Source organism: Heptranchias perlo, chromosome 25 (assembly GCF_035084215.1).
Source record: "Heptranchias perlo isolate sHepPer1 chromosome 25, sHepPer1.hap1, whole genome shotgun sequence".
Taxonomy (NCBI): domain Eukaryota; kingdom Metazoa; phylum Chordata; class Chondrichthyes; order Hexanchiformes; family Hexanchidae; genus Heptranchias; species Heptranchias perlo.
Window position 1 is genome coordinate 2,518,853 of NC_090349.1, and position 18,257 is coordinate 2,537,109.

The 18,257-nt window shown below is 44.5% G+C and overlaps 1 protein-coding gene across 4 annotated transcripts in view; it reads left to right on the forward strand.

Moving 5' to 3' along the window:
• The window catches only part of med15 (mediator complex subunit 15), a 124,687-nt gene that overhangs the window by 47,840 nt on the left and 58,590 nt on the right, over positions 1-18,257 (forward strand). For 3 of the 4 annotated variants that reach the window (XM_068005436.1, XM_068005438.1, XM_068005440.1), the window contains 2 exons: positions 795-902; positions 13,191-13,306. In XM_068005436.1, the coding sequence (XP_067861537.1) occupies positions 795-902; positions 13,191-13,306 (224 nt within the window). The remainder of the gene's footprint in view (positions 1-794; positions 903-13,190; positions 13,307-18,257) is intronic. The other variant, XM_068005437.1, reaches the window with a different exon arrangement.

An 18,257-nucleotide genomic window follows, 5' to 3' on the forward strand; every position in this document is an offset into this window, starting at 1 on the left:
CCCGTATTGTGTGGGCGTGTTTATCTTCTACTAAAATTAATGTGTGGCTAAAACAATATCACCGTAACCTGTGGCTAGTCAGCAACTTCTATTGGACAACACTGCCATAGAATAGATGAGATTCCGATAAACTCTGTAATCAGGATTCGGTAATTTAAGGTGAATCCTCTACACCTTCCAGTAAAAAATAGAACTAAGTTGAATTAGATTTTTTGGTTTTAAACAAAAATGAATTAATTCCAGTGAGAAGTAAACCTATTTACTTTTCCACATTAGATTCTGGGTCTGTTCACACTGGCTGTGTTTTTCACCATTAGATTCTGGGTCTGTTCACACTGGCTGTGTTTTTCACCATTAGATTCTGGGTCTGTCCACACTGGCTGTGTTTTTCACCATTAGATCCTGGGTCTGTTCACACTGGCTGTGTTTTTCACCATTAGATTCTGGGTCTGTTCACACTGGCTGTGTTTTTCACCATTAGATTCTGGGTCTGTTCACACTGGCTGTGTTTTTCACCATTAGATTCTGGGTCTGTTCACACTGGCTGTGTTTTTCACCATTAGATTCTGGGTCTGTTCACACTGGCTGTATTCCCTTTCTTCCCCGCCCCACCCCGGTCAGTAAATCCACACAACAGAAATGCTTAAGATAACAGGAACCAGTGGCGGCCTTGAGCTGCCCGGTTCTGGAGGTTGGGGACCCACCACAGGGGGACGTGTGTGCTTCCTTTCATTCCTTGCAGCACTGCATTCTTGTTTTGCGATTACTTGTCTGTTGTCCCTCTGTCCTCAAAGATGATGTCTTCTATGACCCGTGCTGTGCGACCACGGTTCCCACCTGCCTCTGTTGCATCGTCCACGCCTCAAAGCTCCGTTCCTCTGGGAGGACAGCAAATGGCACAGGTATTTAATTGTACTGCAGGCTGCTCCGTAGGTTGACTTGTGGGTAGCGCATTGCTTGCTGTGCTCCAGGTTGGAATTTTATAAAACCAAACAGTTGACTGAATTGCACTGAAATCCAGTTGGTTGTCCTAACTGTTGTAAGTTCAATATGACTCCAGTGTCCCAGAGTCTGTGCTGCTTCTCTCGATAAGATCAGGGTCTGAAGCTAAATTCAGTTCATCTCCATCCAGTTTGCAGTCATTGCTCTCCTGACACCTCAGTGGGTGAGACCATGTAGGTCCCTGTTTGATCTTATGTCTGTGCTGGGTAGACTCATCTCGCCTGGGGTCGCAGTTGGGCCTTTAGAATTGGCCTCAGTGCCCCTGGGGTATGGAGGGGGAAATGTCAGCCAGTGATCCTGTTCTTGATCACTATCCAGTGACCCCTGCTTTGGAGTGTGGGTGGAGAGGTTGAGGGTTTGAAGGGACATTGTGTGAAGTCAGGGTTGGTCTTGGTAAACCTTTCATAGTTTAATAGTCTTCTGTCACTCACCGTCACAGCTCAGACACGAGGAATGGCCACTAGTAAGAGGTTGAAAATAACGAACGTTAAGCGGATTCCTAGTCCAGTGACCACAGATGGGAAAGGGAACAAAATAAGATTTAATTGGGACAAATCTTCATGAAACCCTCCTACACTTTATGAATAAAGTTTGAGAATGGTTAAAGACGGTTTACATGACCTAGATCCCTGTGCTGGTATCTCACTTGTATGGAATATTCCCATATTTCATATACGTGGTACAGTCACCTGACCAGTGCTTTCCCATGAGCCGTTGTCCAAGTTAAACCCAAACTGCCGGCTTCCCCAGATGGTCTTGTGGGCAGAGGCAAAGGCTGGTGTAATACTGAGATCTACAGACCAGAAGATCGCAGGTTCCATTCTTGGTAAGACTGTGCTGACATAGTTGGAGTGGGAATAAGGGCCACTGCAGTTAGCTTTAGTGTGCCTGGGTCACAAGGGGAAATCAGCCAGGGTTCCTACTCCTTTTCACTATACACTGACCCTCCCTCCCCCCGTTGTGCATGTTTGCAGACATCACAATCGTCTGGGACGCCATTCTATGGTCAATCAGCTTCAGGCCCTCCGTGAAAAGTCACTCAAATATCCCAGCAAGAGAAGGTATAATTGGGAGTGGAGGGCAGAAAACTGGATAGTAAAAGGGCATTGGTGTCACCATATGAGGGGATGTTGGGCCAGGCGTACTTCCAGGAACACTGTGTGTCCAGAAAGTGTGCACCACAGCGTGCCCATTTACAACACGAGTTGTAGTATTGCTCCCACTTTACTAACCTGGTCAAAATGTCCTGCGGGGCTGAACTTCAATTTCTTTTGAAATGGTCTGAATTTCACCGAGGTGAAGACAAATAATTTACTAAATTGAAATAAATAAATGGAGGCTTAAACAAACTGGGGTTACAACACAACCAGCTTCCCAGCAGGGTCACTTCACAGTGTGGTATCCCCCTGGTCTTGGCCCATTAGATTTCTCTGTGGGATTGACTTTTGGTTTTTGAAATCCAGCCTATCTTGATGTGAAAATGTAGCCTCTGATTATCTATCACTTATTTTAGAAAAGTGTTTCGGCTATAGAAAATAAATTAATTCAAAACAACAGCACGTAAACAATGGCCTCAATCTGATGACTGGTCATAGTCGTCGCAGTCTGCCTCAGAGAGTCAACCTATAGAACTGTCTTTACAAACTGTTGTTTTTGTTTTGCACATTGTTTTAATCATGTTTGTGCTTTCAGCTTGCGAATGAATTTTATATAGCCTTTTTTTTTTCAGTGTTCTAAGTAAAGTCGCATCACCTTCGCATGGATCGCATGATGTCCCTGTAGATGTGTAGCTCGTCAGTCATCTGAAGCAATTGAATTTTGCACTGTTCACATCCCTGCTGCTTACTTGGGGCTTTGTCGAGCCACTTTATTGGCGCTGCCTGTTTGGTTCAATAGAATTCAGAAGAATTCTTTTGTGCCTGACTGCTGAAATTGAGCTGGTGGTCCCAGAACTGTGCGGCTGGGTTCATTCGTGTTATCTCTTAAAAGGTCACGCACAGCACATACTGTATATTAGCAATCTCTAAACCAGACACTAGTACTGTACTAAATCAGAGCCTTTGTTATGTGATATCTGATATCAGCTTACAATAGAACAGTAGTATTTTTCACGTTATATACGTTATTGGACTGGTAAGCTGTCAGCAGGTCAACCTTTGCTTGTATAGATTTGAATAGGCGTCAGGAGCCCTGTGAATGCAGGCTGACATTGAAATGTCAGCAAAAGAGGCATGCAGTTTTTACGCAATCAGCTTGAAAGGTAGGTGCTTTACAGCATGCGTTCTGCATTTAAGACATCCAGTTGCGAGTGCAGCTTCGAGTAACACTGCCCAGGGCATTTTCTAAATGACTTCTGTTCTACCTCTCATCTCCTCACCATAGTAGAGAATAATTATATGAGCCTCTCATTCTGTAGCTTATCCTGACAGACCGAGGTAAAGTTTGAACAGGATATAGAATGCACTTAGACCGCTCTAGTATGTTAACCTCATGGTGGAATATCTGGGTTTTAGGTTCTCGTTGTGGGATACTTCCAATATGTGCTCTAAAAGAGGGGCCCTCATTCCACCGGGGTAAATCTAGCATCTTTGAGGTGTTCTTAATGTATGGCTCTGACATGGGAAAGCAGATAAGTACAATATAAGTAACAAACTGAATTTGATCTTCCTTGGGCTATGAGGTTGTCTCATGTGAGATAGGAGATTGATGTTGGCAGGCCATGCAACGAGACAGTATCGAGTGAGAATAATCAGATCATTGTTAGCGTGCATGCTGAAGGTACCGTTGTGTTTAGATTTAAGCTGTCTGATGGATTTTCATCCCTGGCCAGGCTCTGGTTGTATGGATGTACAGTAACATCACTTTTTACTTATTGTGAGAGCCCGTATCTGATATCCTGTCGATCCTGATTCCAGCCCAGATTGAAGGGATGGAAGCTCCTGCCACCATTGACTGCCAAAGTCCTACATTAATTGAGTCTGAAGCCAGCTCGCTCTGAGTTAATCGGCTGGGAATCTGGATGAGTAGGGCATCACCAGCAATGAGCCTGGTCCCAATTGCCTTTCCTTGAGGATTTCTTTGATAGAAGACAAAAGTTAGTCAGCAGAGCGAATCACATTTAGAACCAGAGTTACACACAAGAGTGACAAAGGGGAGCAATTTGGAATCTTGGTTTGCTCTATTTAATCAAATGGCAAACAGTTTACCTATTAACTGTGCTCACGACAAGCCATATTACCCAGACCAGTGATTTCTGTGCAGTCACTCTCAGTCCTGCTCCGCCAGTGTTCCAGATAGATGTAGACGGCGGGGGAAATGTTCAAAGCGTTGAAACACTCCCTAAAATTTCTCCAATTTTTAAATATATTGGACCACTCCTTTTGAAAGGACGTGCCTTAGATCACTTGATAGAAACAAGTGGTGTTTCTCTGGAGCTTAATCCATTCTGCAATTCGGCTTGTGCTTCTAAATGTTCACCGGGATATTGCAGTGAATAACAGCACAGTTACTGATAGACTAGTGACATATAACCAACGCTTGGACTTGGTGTATTGGACCTATTGTCCAACAAGACTATTCGTTTCTAGTCATTTACTTTATTTGAATTGTTAGATTAATGGAAATGATAATATTTGAATGTTATTGTGAAATTCCTATTTGTAAAATAGACCTTTTGAAGTAGTTTTTTGGTCTGGCAAACTCTTTCCAAACATTTCTTTATCACGAGAACATAAGAAATAGGAGCAGGAGTAGGCCATATGGCCCCTCGAGCCTGCTCCGCCATTCAATAAGATCATGGCTGATCTTCGACCTCAACTCCACTTTCCCGCCTGATCCCCATATCCTTAGAGTCCAAAAATCTATCAATCTCAGTCTTGAATATACTCAACGGCTGAGCATCCACAGCCCTCTGGGGTAGAGAATTACGAAGATTTACAACCCTCTGAGTGAAGAAATTCCTCCTCATCTCAGTCCTAAATGTCCAAGCCCTTATCCTGAGACTATGCTCCATGGGAGGCTGGAATGCAGTGGGGAGGAAGTTATGTTACAGCTGTACAGAGCTCTGGTTAGACCCCATCTGAAGTACTGCGTTCAGTTCTGGGCACCGCACCTCACCTCAGGAAGGATATATTGGCCTTGGAGGTGGTGCAGTGCAGATTCACCAGAATGATACTTAGAGCTTAGAGGGCTAAATTATGAGGACAGATTGCATAAACATGGCTTGTATTCCTTTCAGTATGAAAGATTGAGAGGTGATCAAAATGTTAAAAGGATTCAATGAGGTAGATACAGAGAAACCATTTCTTCTGGTATGGGAATCTTAGAAGGGAAATCAGGAAGCACTTTTTCACACAAAGGGTGGTAGAAATCTGGAATTCTCTTCCCCCAAAAGGGGAGTCAATTGGAGCCTTCAAGACTAAGAGAGATTTTTATTAGGTCAGGATATCAAGGGATGGGTAAATGGAGTTGAGGTACTGGTCATCCATCAACTAATTGAATGGCAGAACAGGCTTGAGGGGCTAAATGGCCTCCTTCTGTTCCTATATAAGACCCCCCCCCCCATCTTTCTTGGAAAAAAATCCTGCCTTACGCCACTGTTATTCCGTGCAAGTCAGCACCCATGACCCAGTTCCTAATTAGTGCAGCTCACAGCATAAAACTGCCAATAACATGGCATAAATTACCCAATCCTTGCAGCAGAATTATTGGACTTGATCCCCTGACAATTAGGGCTGCCCATTTTGCAGTCAATGAAAGTTGAAGCTAAAGAACAAGAAAGAATGTGCTTTTATGAAGCTCCTCGTTGTGTGTGTCAGGGCGTCATCATAAACTCAGTGAACTGCAGTCATGGAGGTGGTGGTAGCCATTTTGCATACAGCAAAATCCCGCAAGCAGCAGTGAGATGAATGGTCAGCTAACCTGATTTTGGTGATGGTTAGTTGAGGAATGTTGGCCGAGAAGCTTTCCATGTCAGCCCAGATTATGAGCTCAAGTCCTGTAGGTGGGACTCGAAAGTGGCTCTGACTGAGCCATACTGACAATTGGAAGGGAACAAAATGATGAGAAATGAGTGAGACAGATGAAGAGAAATGGTGATGGAGAAATAGAGCAGAAACTAGCATGGAGGAATTAAATACAAGACTGACAGACATCAACATTGATGAGGAAAGGGTTGCTTTTGAAGCTATTAGATTACAAAGAGCACAAAGGTAATTCAGAACTTATTGCAGTGAGCGAAGCTGCTGATTGTGAGCAGGGAGCCAAATTCATCCACTAATAGCGACATAACGGTATCTTACCGAGGTAATGAGGTTATTTGGTGCTACAAATTTAATAGGCCACATTATTTCTTTAAAAGGGTTATTTTTAAATGTCATTTTTTTTCCATTTCTTCTCTGCTCCCCGAGCCTCTTAACCAACATACCTTTCTCATTTATGGTCTCTTTCTTAGGGTTTTATCCCCAAATAAACTTCATCCCACGCACTTTCCCCTACCTGCATTCTCACTTGGTTGAACCGAAGACTAATCCCATTTTAACTCGTTCTTTCCCAAAACCGTGGAACTCCTTACCTCCCTCAGCCTTTCCTTCTGCTTGCAGTCTGCTGCCTTTTAAAGCCCAGACATTGTGTACGGCTACTTGTTTTACCTCTCTTTTTTGCAACTTTTTCCTTGGTGGTGCCCTGCTTTAGCCCATCTTGGTTTCTGTAGCAAACATTTCAACACAGCTTGCGAAATGGCGCACTTCACAGAAAGGGACAGCTCCCGTGCCAGATCCCACCTTCTCTTGTCTATTAACAAACTCGGTTTCCCATACCTGCTAAACTTGACCCCTGAGAAAACCAAAGTGTGGTGTCGATCGAGACTGGAGTTCCAGCTCTGTTTTCCAAGTTGCGAATCTCACTCGCCTGCCACTCCTACCAGAGGGCTCAGCACCTTATCCCTGTCATTTAGGAGCGTTTGCTGGGGATATGTGTGAGAGATTTATTTTATATTTGTTCTTGTGACATTGGCAAGTCCATATTTATTGCCCGTCCCTAGTTGCCCTGAGAAGGTGAAGGTTGGGCCTTCTAGCGATTATACAATTGATTGGCTTGTGTTAGAGGGCATTAAGCCAACCACTTAGTGTGGGTATGGAGTCACATGTAGACCAGACCAGGTTGGGGTGACTGGGCTCCCTTCCCTGAAGGACAGTCTGGCTGGCAGCTTTTGTGGTCATTTTTTCTGGTAAATTATTAAATTCAATTTCACAACTTGCCATGGTGGGATTTGAACTCAAGACCCTGTAGTGCTAGTTCAGTACAAGGCAAACGTTAACCTTCAGGTTTGTTCACAGTAGATTCCTGACAGTGGTCAGCACATTGTAGGCACAGCATATTCATAAAATAGGACGAGAAAAGGACGCCTGACTCATGGAAGCCCATGCTAGTATTTTAGTTCTCCCCAGACGTGTCTGTCTGATTTCCCCCCCCCCCCCTAGATCTGGCAAGCGTACAGAAATAGAAAGACAGGATAGGACCACCTGGACCCTCGAGCCTGTCCCATACGGTAATGGTGTAACGTTTGCACACCCACGACTCCCGTCAACCACCCCCCCCCCACCAAACCAACCAGCCACGCAGTCACCTGGGAATGGCAAAAAAATGTCGGCCAATTTAGGAGAAATAAATCTGGGAAATTCCTCTCTGACCCCCCCCCACCAAAGGCGACCAAAGAAGTTCAAAGAGACCACCATGACTAGGAGGCACGTTCCCCGAAACAACCACTATGTGTAGCGATGTCGGCCGCACTCAGGAACATGTCCCACTCCCTTTTGAATGTCCGCACTCACTACACGAGTCGGCTACTTGTTCCATCAGTCAACGACTCTCAAACAAAATACCTTCTGCCCTACTTATTGCTTAGGTAACTTATACTCGTCCCTGGTCCTCTCTAACCGAGCTACCTCAAATAGCCTGTCCACACTGACTAAATCTAATCCTTTCATTATTTTCAAGACCTCAATCAAACCTCGAAATCTACTACGCTTTTCTAGGGTAAAAAGTTCAAGCCCTCTGTCTGTCGTGGTACCTAAGGGCCTTTAAACCACATATCAATTTGGTGGCCCTCCTTTGATCCTTCTCCAGGGCCATTATATCATCTACCAACTGAGGGGGCCAAAATTGGACACCATATTCTAAATGAGGCCTAACCAAGGCCTTATACAAAGATATTTAATCATCCATGTAATTCATCCTAACGCTCTTTGTTTTTGTGATAGCCTCATGTCACTGGTCATGAACCTTCAGAGATTCATGTACTGTAATTCCTAGGTCTTTCTCTCACTCAAACAGCCCTGCCTGGTGTACACATGCTTCACGTTGGCCCTAACCACATGCATGACACTCCATTTATCTATATTAAATGACACCTGCCATTCCCAGGTGACTGCGTGGCTGGTTGGTTTGGTGGGGGGGGGGGGGGGTTGACGGGAGTCGTGGGTGTGCAAACGTTACACCATTACCGTATGGGACAGGCTCGAGGGTCCAGGTGGTCCTATCCTGTCTTTCTATTTCTGTACGCTTGCCAGATCTAGGGGGGGGGGGGTGGGGGGAAATCAGACAGACACGTCTGGGGAGAACTAAAATACTAGCATGGGCTTCCATGAGTCAGGCGTCCTTTTCTCCAAATATGTCTAGATCTGCGCGTAATCCACTTTTCTCATTAAATCTTTGTATCATTCGCAAACCTGCGGACAGTTTCCCCGACCCCTTTATCCAGATCATTCAGAAAACTGGTGAAGGGTAATGGCCCTAACACTGATCCCTGTTGGACTCCATGCAGAACCACTACAACCATCTGCCTATGAAAGTGCAACTAATTCCTCATTCAATCCAAAATCTGCCCCCAATCCCATATTGAGACACTTCTGGAGCAGCCCCGTTCTGTCTAATGCACTTGGATGAGAATGTCCTCATTTTGACGTGCACAGGTATATTGCATAAATGATTACATTTGTGCTGAATTATATGAAGACAAATCTGCAGTCAACGCAGGGCCATGTTTGCAGTTCTCTAATATATCACGATTTGGACTAGACTTGGCCCAGTTACAGCTGATCTCTAATGTATCACGTTTTGGACTAGGCTTGGCCTGGCAATACATCCTAACACTCTTTGCTTTTGCAAAAGCTTCATGGCACTGGTCATGGACCTTCAGTGACTTGTGCACTGTAACTCCCAGGCACTTCTCCCACTCAGCATCCTTGAGCACAGAACCCTGCACGGTATACACGTAGTTAGAATTGCCCCTACCCAAGTGTACCATGGTGCATTTATCTATATTAACATACATTGCAAGATATGGGCCCATCGCATCAAGATCTGCCGGCAATCTATTTTTATCATCAAAAGACCTTTCGTGTGCATATATCTTTGTATCGTTCTTGCGAACAGTTCCCCTGATGCTTTCATCCAGATCGTTGAGATAGACGAAGAGTAATGGGCCTAACACTGATCCTGCGTGGAACTCCATTAGTGACCAGTTCCCATACAGAATCTCTACCATTTATAACAACCTTCCATCTATGTGAATGCAACCAGTTCTTTATCCACCCCAACATCTGCCCGCAATCGCACAAAATTCAACCTTGATTGGTAGCCTTTTGTGTGGCACTTTCTCAGAGGCTTTTTGAAAGTCTGGGAACACGATGTCAACCATGATTTTAGCATCCACCAACTTGTAACTTCCTCAAAAAATTCAACCATTGGTCGAAGCCATGCTGAGATTCTTTAATGACCCCTTCTCTTTCCAGTGAATCTATAATGATCCCTTTTAGCCACTTACCTCTAATCAAAGACCGTTGAAACAATCCTAGACCCCAGCAAACTCTTAAATTTATGAGCACAGCCTCCATTTCTTTGAGCAGCTTTGGGCGAATGTCATCAGCTCGATCAGTTTAGAGATGACCAATTCTAGCCAGGACTACTTTGATGTTCAATTATGGCACCGGCCCTATGATAACTGAGCATCATCTTCAGCTGTGAAGACTGATGCAAAGTAGCCGTTTAAAATCTTTGCCATATCTGAGCCTCGACCTGAATCTGGCCTGAGGAATCCTTCAGTGGCCCTTTGTAACAGTAACCCTCAATGGCCCTCTGACTCCTAACATAGTTGAAAAAGACCTTTCTGTTACCAGTACACCTATCCACTATCCTCTTCTCCAGTGCCCTTTGGTTGCTCTGATAGCAGCTTTCATTGCCTTCAGCTGAGTTTGATACCTAACCCTGTTCCCTGAGAGTTATTTTCCTTAAACATGTAATTTTTAAAAATTCTGCCCAAGTCTATATTGTCTTTCGACATAACCAGTTACCCAACCTGGTTTTGTTTTACCATCTGCCCTTTTAACCCTCTGCACATACATGACTTCCTTCTGCATAAGGGCGGCTTTGAAAGCATTCCATTTTTCTTCAATGTTGCTGCCCAATGGGAGTGCCCAATCAATCTTGCTCAACAAAATAAGGCAGAAAGGCATGTCCCCCAACCCAGGCCCTGGAGAGTGCCCTCGGTATATAAAATATATTGAATGAAGAACAATGGCAAGTGTTTCACTTTTTGGGGTATAGTTCTCAATTTTTGTAATTCCTCACTCCCCCTGCTCCAACTGTTTGGTCTGTGATTTTCCCATGGGTGTGTTTTTAGTTATCCTTTATACAGGTTTAGTACATCCCATGGTTTTAGGTATCTTCTATACGAACAAAGTATATCCTGTGGTTTTAAGTATCCTTTATATGGGCTTAGTATACCCCATGGTTTTAGGTATCCTGTCTATGGATTTAACGTATCCCATGATTTTAGGTAGCCTTTCTATGGGATTAGTATATCCCATGGTTTTAGGTATCCCTTAAATAAGTTTATTCACTGTTTGATTATCGTAACCCAGGATACTGAGGTGAGTTGTAGAATCCTAACTGCTACGAGCAACTAACTCAGCCCCAACCAAGAACCGAAGATGGGACCTCCTAGTCTGCATAGCTCAGTATCAGACACCCGGTCGGTGCTGTTATGCACTAGGCTAGTGAGGGAGCTAAACCTCAGTATTTCATGTGAGAAAGTCTTCAAACTTTTTTTTTAATATAAACATTACATAGAATATTTCCAGAACACCGCTTTCTATATTGTTCTGGGGGAATACATCATAGTGTGTTGTTAGGTGTACCGTGCAGTCAGTTCTCAGTCGGGTTAAATAAGGAAGTATTACTCTTCGAGGGAAGTTGTCAGTGATATCACACACACACATATATATTGACAGTCACAGCTATAACGACAGCTATTGTACAGCCTCATGTTCCAAACAGATTGCACTTGACGTGACGGTGGTGGTTTTTCTAAATGAGGCTTTCACTATTGTAACTAATTGAACATTTGAGGGATTTCCATTTTTAGAAATCCAGTTCATTCATCTTCTCAACAAAAGGTGCTTTGTTACCTCCATGCACCGTGTTTAGTCCAAATATAAATTACAGGGGTTTCATGCCCCCTCACGGCCTTTGGTCCAGAATTATGTGGAACTCCAAGGTCCATCCACCATTGCTTCTCCCTGTTGCTGGTATTGCTTGCAGTTGTGCTCCTCCCAAAAGCAATACTCCAACTGTGGCCTGAAGCAATGCATTGTGCTGATTGAGTATCCTTTCTTTTATATCTAATGCCCCTCTGTGTAAAACCCAGAATCCCATTTGCCTTTTTTTGGCCTTTTCTACCTGCATTCCCACCTTTGAAAGATCTGTGTATCTATACCCTCTTGATCTCTCTGATCCTCCACTCTATACCATTCAGGACACATTTCCTCTCACTGCTCTTATTCTCAACGTGTACAACTCATTTCTATACACTGAACTGCATCTGCCACCTATCTGCCCATTCCGCATAACCTGACTGTCCTCCCTGCGCACTCTCGCAATCTTCCTCACAGTTTTTCTAGTACTATCAGCTAACTTCAGTATCATTCCTCTTATGCCTATGTCCAAATCCTGTATATAAATGGAAAATACCAGAGGAGTCTCAGTACAGATCCCTGGGTCACACCACTATCCTTCCTGGGTACCCCACAGTCCCCCTTTCAGCTTTCTCTATAGGAGACACCATGTCTGTGCAACAGTGCCATCTCTCTTCAGATTGAATGGTTTAAGTAAGGGTGAGCCAACTGTCTGTTACAGCAGCACAGGCTCACTACAGCTCAAGGTCCACCTGTAAGGAGACTTGCTGTGCCAGACTGTAGTCTCTTTGACCATGGGGCATCGTGTCCAAGCTCGATCCACCCTCCCCTGAAACTTACATGTGCGTGTTCCCAACAAGAGCTGCTGGCTAGCAACCCTGGCTGATTTTTTTTTTATTTAAACCCTCCCTAGCCCAGAGACACTAAGGTCGATTGTAGCGTCCCTTTGGGGCCAGCTAACTCAGCACATACCAGGGATTAAACCCAGGAGCTTCTGGTCTGCACTCTGATTCTACCCCACGGTCTGACCGCAGCTATTCATAGCCGCAAATGTAAACCATTTTCTTGTTGCATCGTAAAATCTCCTGGGATAATTTGTTTGTTCATGGCAGGTTGTTCAGCTGGGAAAAATCTAGTTGTCTAACGACCTGCTAGAGCTGTCCCAGGCTAAGCAATGCAGCTCTAGTTTACTACTGCTTTGAAGTGCTTTGTAGCAACTCTTCTGATTTGGATTTGGCTTTCCTCCATTTTGACTGGAGCAAAGAAACAACTTGCATTTATATAGTGTCTTTCACGTCCTCAGGACATCCCAAAGCGCTTTATAACCAATCAAGTACTTTTGAAGCGTAGTCAAACAAAAACAGCATATCTTATTGCAGGGGGAGGGGAGCTGAGAACGTTTCCAATAATTTACAATCTTTTTTAATCAACTTGATCCAAACAGAATCCCAATTCTGACTTAGTTGGTGGATATCAGGAGTGAATCACTGAATTTGAACCCATTATTACTGGGTTAGCAGGAGACGGTAGTTTTATCCTAGCAACCCACACACACAGCGGTGACTAAGTTTTGTGATGATATAGGCTAGGTCTTTACAGATTGCAGTCCCTAATGGGAAGTAATCCTCCAGGCTGTGCTTGTAGAGTATCGGGAGGCGTGTTCTGTGCTATTGTAGGTATTCATTGCCTGCATTGCTTATGTCTGCCTATCTACAGGTTAACAATGCGATTGCCATGATACCATCTCCAGTCCAGCAAGTACAAGTGATGCTTCCTCCACCCCAGCCACAGCCATCCCCCCAGCCTCCTTCATCCCAGCAGAGCTCTGTGAGGTAAGTGCAGCAAAATGTCTTCTCTCTTTCAACACCAACATCTCTTTCCTGGGGATAGAATTCCCGGGCTGCACTTTAAAGGAGGCTGGGTGGGGGAGGAGGGTGAACGCGACCTGAGATTTAGATCATAAAGTATATTAATTTAAGTGTGGCTTCATTTGCTGTCCAGCAATACCTCTTGACAGTCATTTTTTCAACAAAAGTTTTGTCATTCGTTAACTTTATGGCATCCATGTAAAAACCTTCATGTGGGAGGTTACGGCTCAGTTAAATATGTCTGCGGAGCCGTGCTCTATTTTGTTGAATTCTCTGCCCCCTTCTCTCCCCCCACCCCCCACCAATCCTGGGCTCAAGGTGCGGGGGTTGCACGTGTAGCCACTAGTATGGTTTGTGGTAACACTTTAAAGAAAAATAAATCAGTACTGGATGTTATTTGGGGATCAGTGCCGACTGCAAGATGGTAGAGGAAGTACACGAGCTTGTTCCTGGGTCCTGTCCTTTAAAAAAAATTATAGCACATTTCTGTTTAGTTTTTTTTCTTTGAATGTTTTTTATAATTGCTGGTTTCTAACCTGGAATGTAAGTAAAGCTTTAACTTGTTTAAATGGATATGTCACCCAGTTTAACTTCATTAATACTTGCCTCATTGATCAGAGTACGAGTATCACAGTCTGCAAATGTAACGGTTTAGTGTAAATTATTACTTAATCTATTGAGCTCTTAATATTCTGCATTGTTTTTACTGACCGCTTAATAGTACGTTCCACTGATTTTAGCCCATAGTCTAACGATACGTTCCACTGATTTTGACCCGTAGCCTAACAGTGACCCCAGGTAGTAGATGTAGTGCTGGAAGGAGGAGTTCTTAGGGAGCCCTCAGTTGAATGTACTTCTTGACTGAAATTTTGCACTTAGGCCTCCTTTAACCCTAGTACAACTGGCATTTATACAGCACCTTTAATGTGGAAGAATGGACCAAGGTGCTTCATATAGGTGTAAGAAGGGAATATTAGAAGAGCGTGACCTAAAGCTTGGTCAAAAAGATGGGTTTTAAAGAAGGCCTTAAAGGAGGAGATGGAGGTGGAAAGACGTAGGGGTGTAGGGAGTGGATTCCAGAGCGTGGGACCGAGGGGACTGAAGGCACGGCACCTGGTGGTGAGATGATGGGAGGGATGCACAAAAAGCCAGAGTCAGAGGAATGGAAAGTTCGGGGTGCGGGGGGGGGAAGGTTGTAGGGCTGGTGGAGGTGACAGAGACGGGGAAGGGCAATGCCATGAGGAGACTTAAACACGGGAATGAAAACTTTAAATCTGAGGCGTTGGAAGACAGGGGGCCAATGTTGATCAGCAAGGACTGGAGGATTGGTGAGCAGTGCTTGGTGCAGGATAGGATACGGGCAGCAGAGTTTTGGATGAACTGAAATTTACAGAGGGTGGAAGATGGAAGGGCCACCAGGAGAGCATTGGAATAGTCGAGTCTGGAGATGACAAAAGGCATGAATGAGGGTTTCAACAGCAGATTGCCTGAGGCAGGGGTGGAGACAGGCAATATTATGGAGGCGGAAATAGATGGTGTTTGTGATGGAGAGGATATGGGATCGGAAGATCAGCTTGGGATTGAATAAGACGCCAAGGTTGTGAACAGTCTCGTTCAGCCTGAGACAGTGGCCAGGGAGGGGGTGGAATCTTTGGCATGGGTATGGAGTTTCTGGTGGTGGTTAATGTCAGAGTGGATTTGCCATCTCTTGACAAGTCATTTCGGGGAGAATGGGGAAGATAACATTATCTTGTTACAGTACATGTACTGCAGGGTCGACCTTGGAATGGCGCTCATGTGCTGGACAGTTGTGCACTCTAAACCAAGGGGGGTTAGTGTAGAAGTCAGTGGGGGAGGAGAAAGAGGGTAAGATTAGTTCACCAAGTACATCTACGTAATTATTTTACTCATTCTGAAGGTTAGTGGCAAGTGAGTTGGGTCCTGTACACTAATGAAAGAACAGTGGGAATGCACCAACACTTGGGTGACAGATATACTTGAATCATAGAATCATAGAAGTTACAACATGGAAACAGGCCCTTCGGCCCAACATGTCCATGTCGCCCAGTTTATACCACTAAGCTAGTCCCAATTGCCTGCACTTGGCCCATATCCCTCGATACCCATCTTACCCATGTAACTGTCCAAATGCTTTTTAAAAGACAAAATTGTACCCGCCTCTACTACTGCCTCTGGCAGCTCGTTCCAGACACTCACCACCCTTTGAGTGAAAAAAATTGCCCCTCTGGACCCTTTTGTATCTCTCCCCTCTCACCTTAAATCTGTGCCCCCTCGTTATAGACTCCCCTACCTTTGGGAAAAGATTTTGACTATCTACCTTATCTGTGCCCCTCATTATTTTATAGACTTCTATAAGATCACCCCTTAACCTCCTACTCTCCAGGGAAAAAAGTCCCAGTCTGTCTAACCTCTCCCTGTAAGTCAAACCATCAAGTCCCGGTAGCATCCTAGTAAATCTTTTCTGCACTCTTTCTAGTTTAATAATATCCTTTCTATAATAGGGTGACCAGAACTGTACACAGTACTCCAAGTGTGGCCTCACCAATGCCCTGTACAACTTCAACAAGACATCCCAACTCCTGCATTCAATGTTCTGACCAATGAAACCAAGCATGCTGAATGCCTTCTTCACTACCCTATCCACCTGTGACTCCACTTTCAAGGAGCTATGAATCTGTACTCCCAGATCTCTTTGTTCTATAACTCTCCCCAACGCCCTACCATTAACGGAGTAGGTCCTGTCCCGATTCGATCTACCAAAATGCATCATCTCACATTTATCTAAATTAAACTCCATCTGCCATTCATCGGCCCACTGGCCCAATTTATCAAGATCCCGTTGCAATCCTAGATAACCTTCTTCACTGTCCACAATGCCACCAATCTTGGTGTCATCTGCAAACTTACTAACCATGCCTCCTAAATTCTCATCCAAATCATTAATATAAATAACAAATAACAGCGGACCCAGCACCGATCCCTGAGGCACACCGCTGGACACAGGCATCCAGTTTGAAAAACAACCCTCTACAACCACCCTCTGTCTTCTGTCGTCAAGCCAATTTTGTATCCAATTGGCTACCTCACCTTGGATCCCATGAGATTTAACCTTATGTAACAACCTACCATGCGGTACCTTGTCAAATGCTTTGCTGAAGTCCATGTAGACCACGTCTACTGCACAGCCCTCATCTATCTTCTTGGTTACCCCTTCAAAAAACTCAATCAAATTCGTGAGACATGATTTTCCTCTCACAAAACCATGCTGACTGTTCCTAATCAGTCCCTGCCTCTCCAAATGCCTGTAGATCCTGTCCCTCAGAATACCCTCTAACAACTTACCCACTACAGATGTCAGGCTCACTGGTCTGTAGTTCCCAGGCTTTTCCCTGCCGCCCTTCTTAAACAAAGGCACAACATTTGCTACCCTCCAATCTTCAGGCACCTCACCTGTAGCGGTGGATGATTCAAATATCTCTGCTAGGGGACCCGCAATTTCCTCCCTAACCTCCCATAACGTCCTGGGATACATTTCATCAGGTCCTGGAGATTTATCTACCTTGATGCGCGTTAAGACTTCCAGCACCTCCCTCTCTGTAATATGTACACTCCTCAAGACATCACTATTTATTTCCCCAAGTTCCCTAACATCCATGCCTTTCTCAACCGTAAATACCGATGTGAAATATTCATTCAGGATCTCACCCATCTCTTGTGGTTCCGCACATAGATGACCTTGTTGATCCTTAAGAGGCCCTACTCTCTCCCTAGTTACCCTTTTGCCCTTTATGTATTTGTAGAAGCTCTTTGGATTCACCTTTGCCTGATCTGCCAAAGCAATCTCATATCCCCTTTTTGCCCTCCTGATTTCTCTCTTAACTCTACTCCGGCAATCTCTATACTCTTCAAGGGATCCACTTGATCCCAGCTGCCTATGCATGTCATATGCCTCCTTCTTCTTTTTGACTAGTGCCTCAATCTCCCGAGTCATCCAAGGTTCCCTACTTCTACCAGCCTTGCCCTTCACTTTATAAGGAATGTGCTTACCCTGAACCCTGGTTAACACACTTTTGAAAGCCTCCCACTTACCAGACGTCCCTTTGCCTGCCAACAGACTCTCCCAATCAACTTCTGAAAGTTCCTGTCTAATACCATCAAAATTGGCCTTTCCCCAATTTAGAATTTTAACTTTTGGGCCAGACCTATCCTTCTCCATAGCTATCTTAAAACTAATGGAATTATGATCACTGGTCCCAAAGTGATCCCTCACTAACACTTCTGTCACCTGCCCTTCCTTATTTCCCAAGAGGAGGTCAAGTTTTGCCCCCTCTCTAGTCGGGCCATCCACATACTGAATGAGAAATTCCTCCTGAATACACTCAACAAATTTCTCTCCATCCAAGCCCCTAATGCTATGGCTGTCCCAGTCAATGTTGGGAAAGTTAAAGTCCCCTACTATTACCACCCTATTTTTCTTGCAGCTGTCTGTGATCTCCTTACATATTTGCTCCTCAATTTCCCGTTGACTATTTGGGGGTCTGTAGTACAATCCTATCAAAGTGATCTCTCCCTTCTTATTTTTCAGTTCTACCCATATAGACTCAGTGGGCGAACCCTCGGATATATCCCCTCTCACTACTGCCGTGATGTTCTCCCTAATCAAGAACGCAACTCCGCCTCCTCTCTTACCTCCTGCTCTATCTTTCCTATAGCATCTGTACCCTGGAACATTGAGCTGCCAGTCCTGCCCCTCCCTTAGCCATGTTTCAGTAATAGCTATAACATCCCAGTCCCATGTACCCATCCATGCCCTGAGTTCATCTGCCTTGCCCATCAGACTTCTTGCATTGCAATAAATGCAGTTTAATCTAGACTTCCCTTGGTCTTTGCCCTG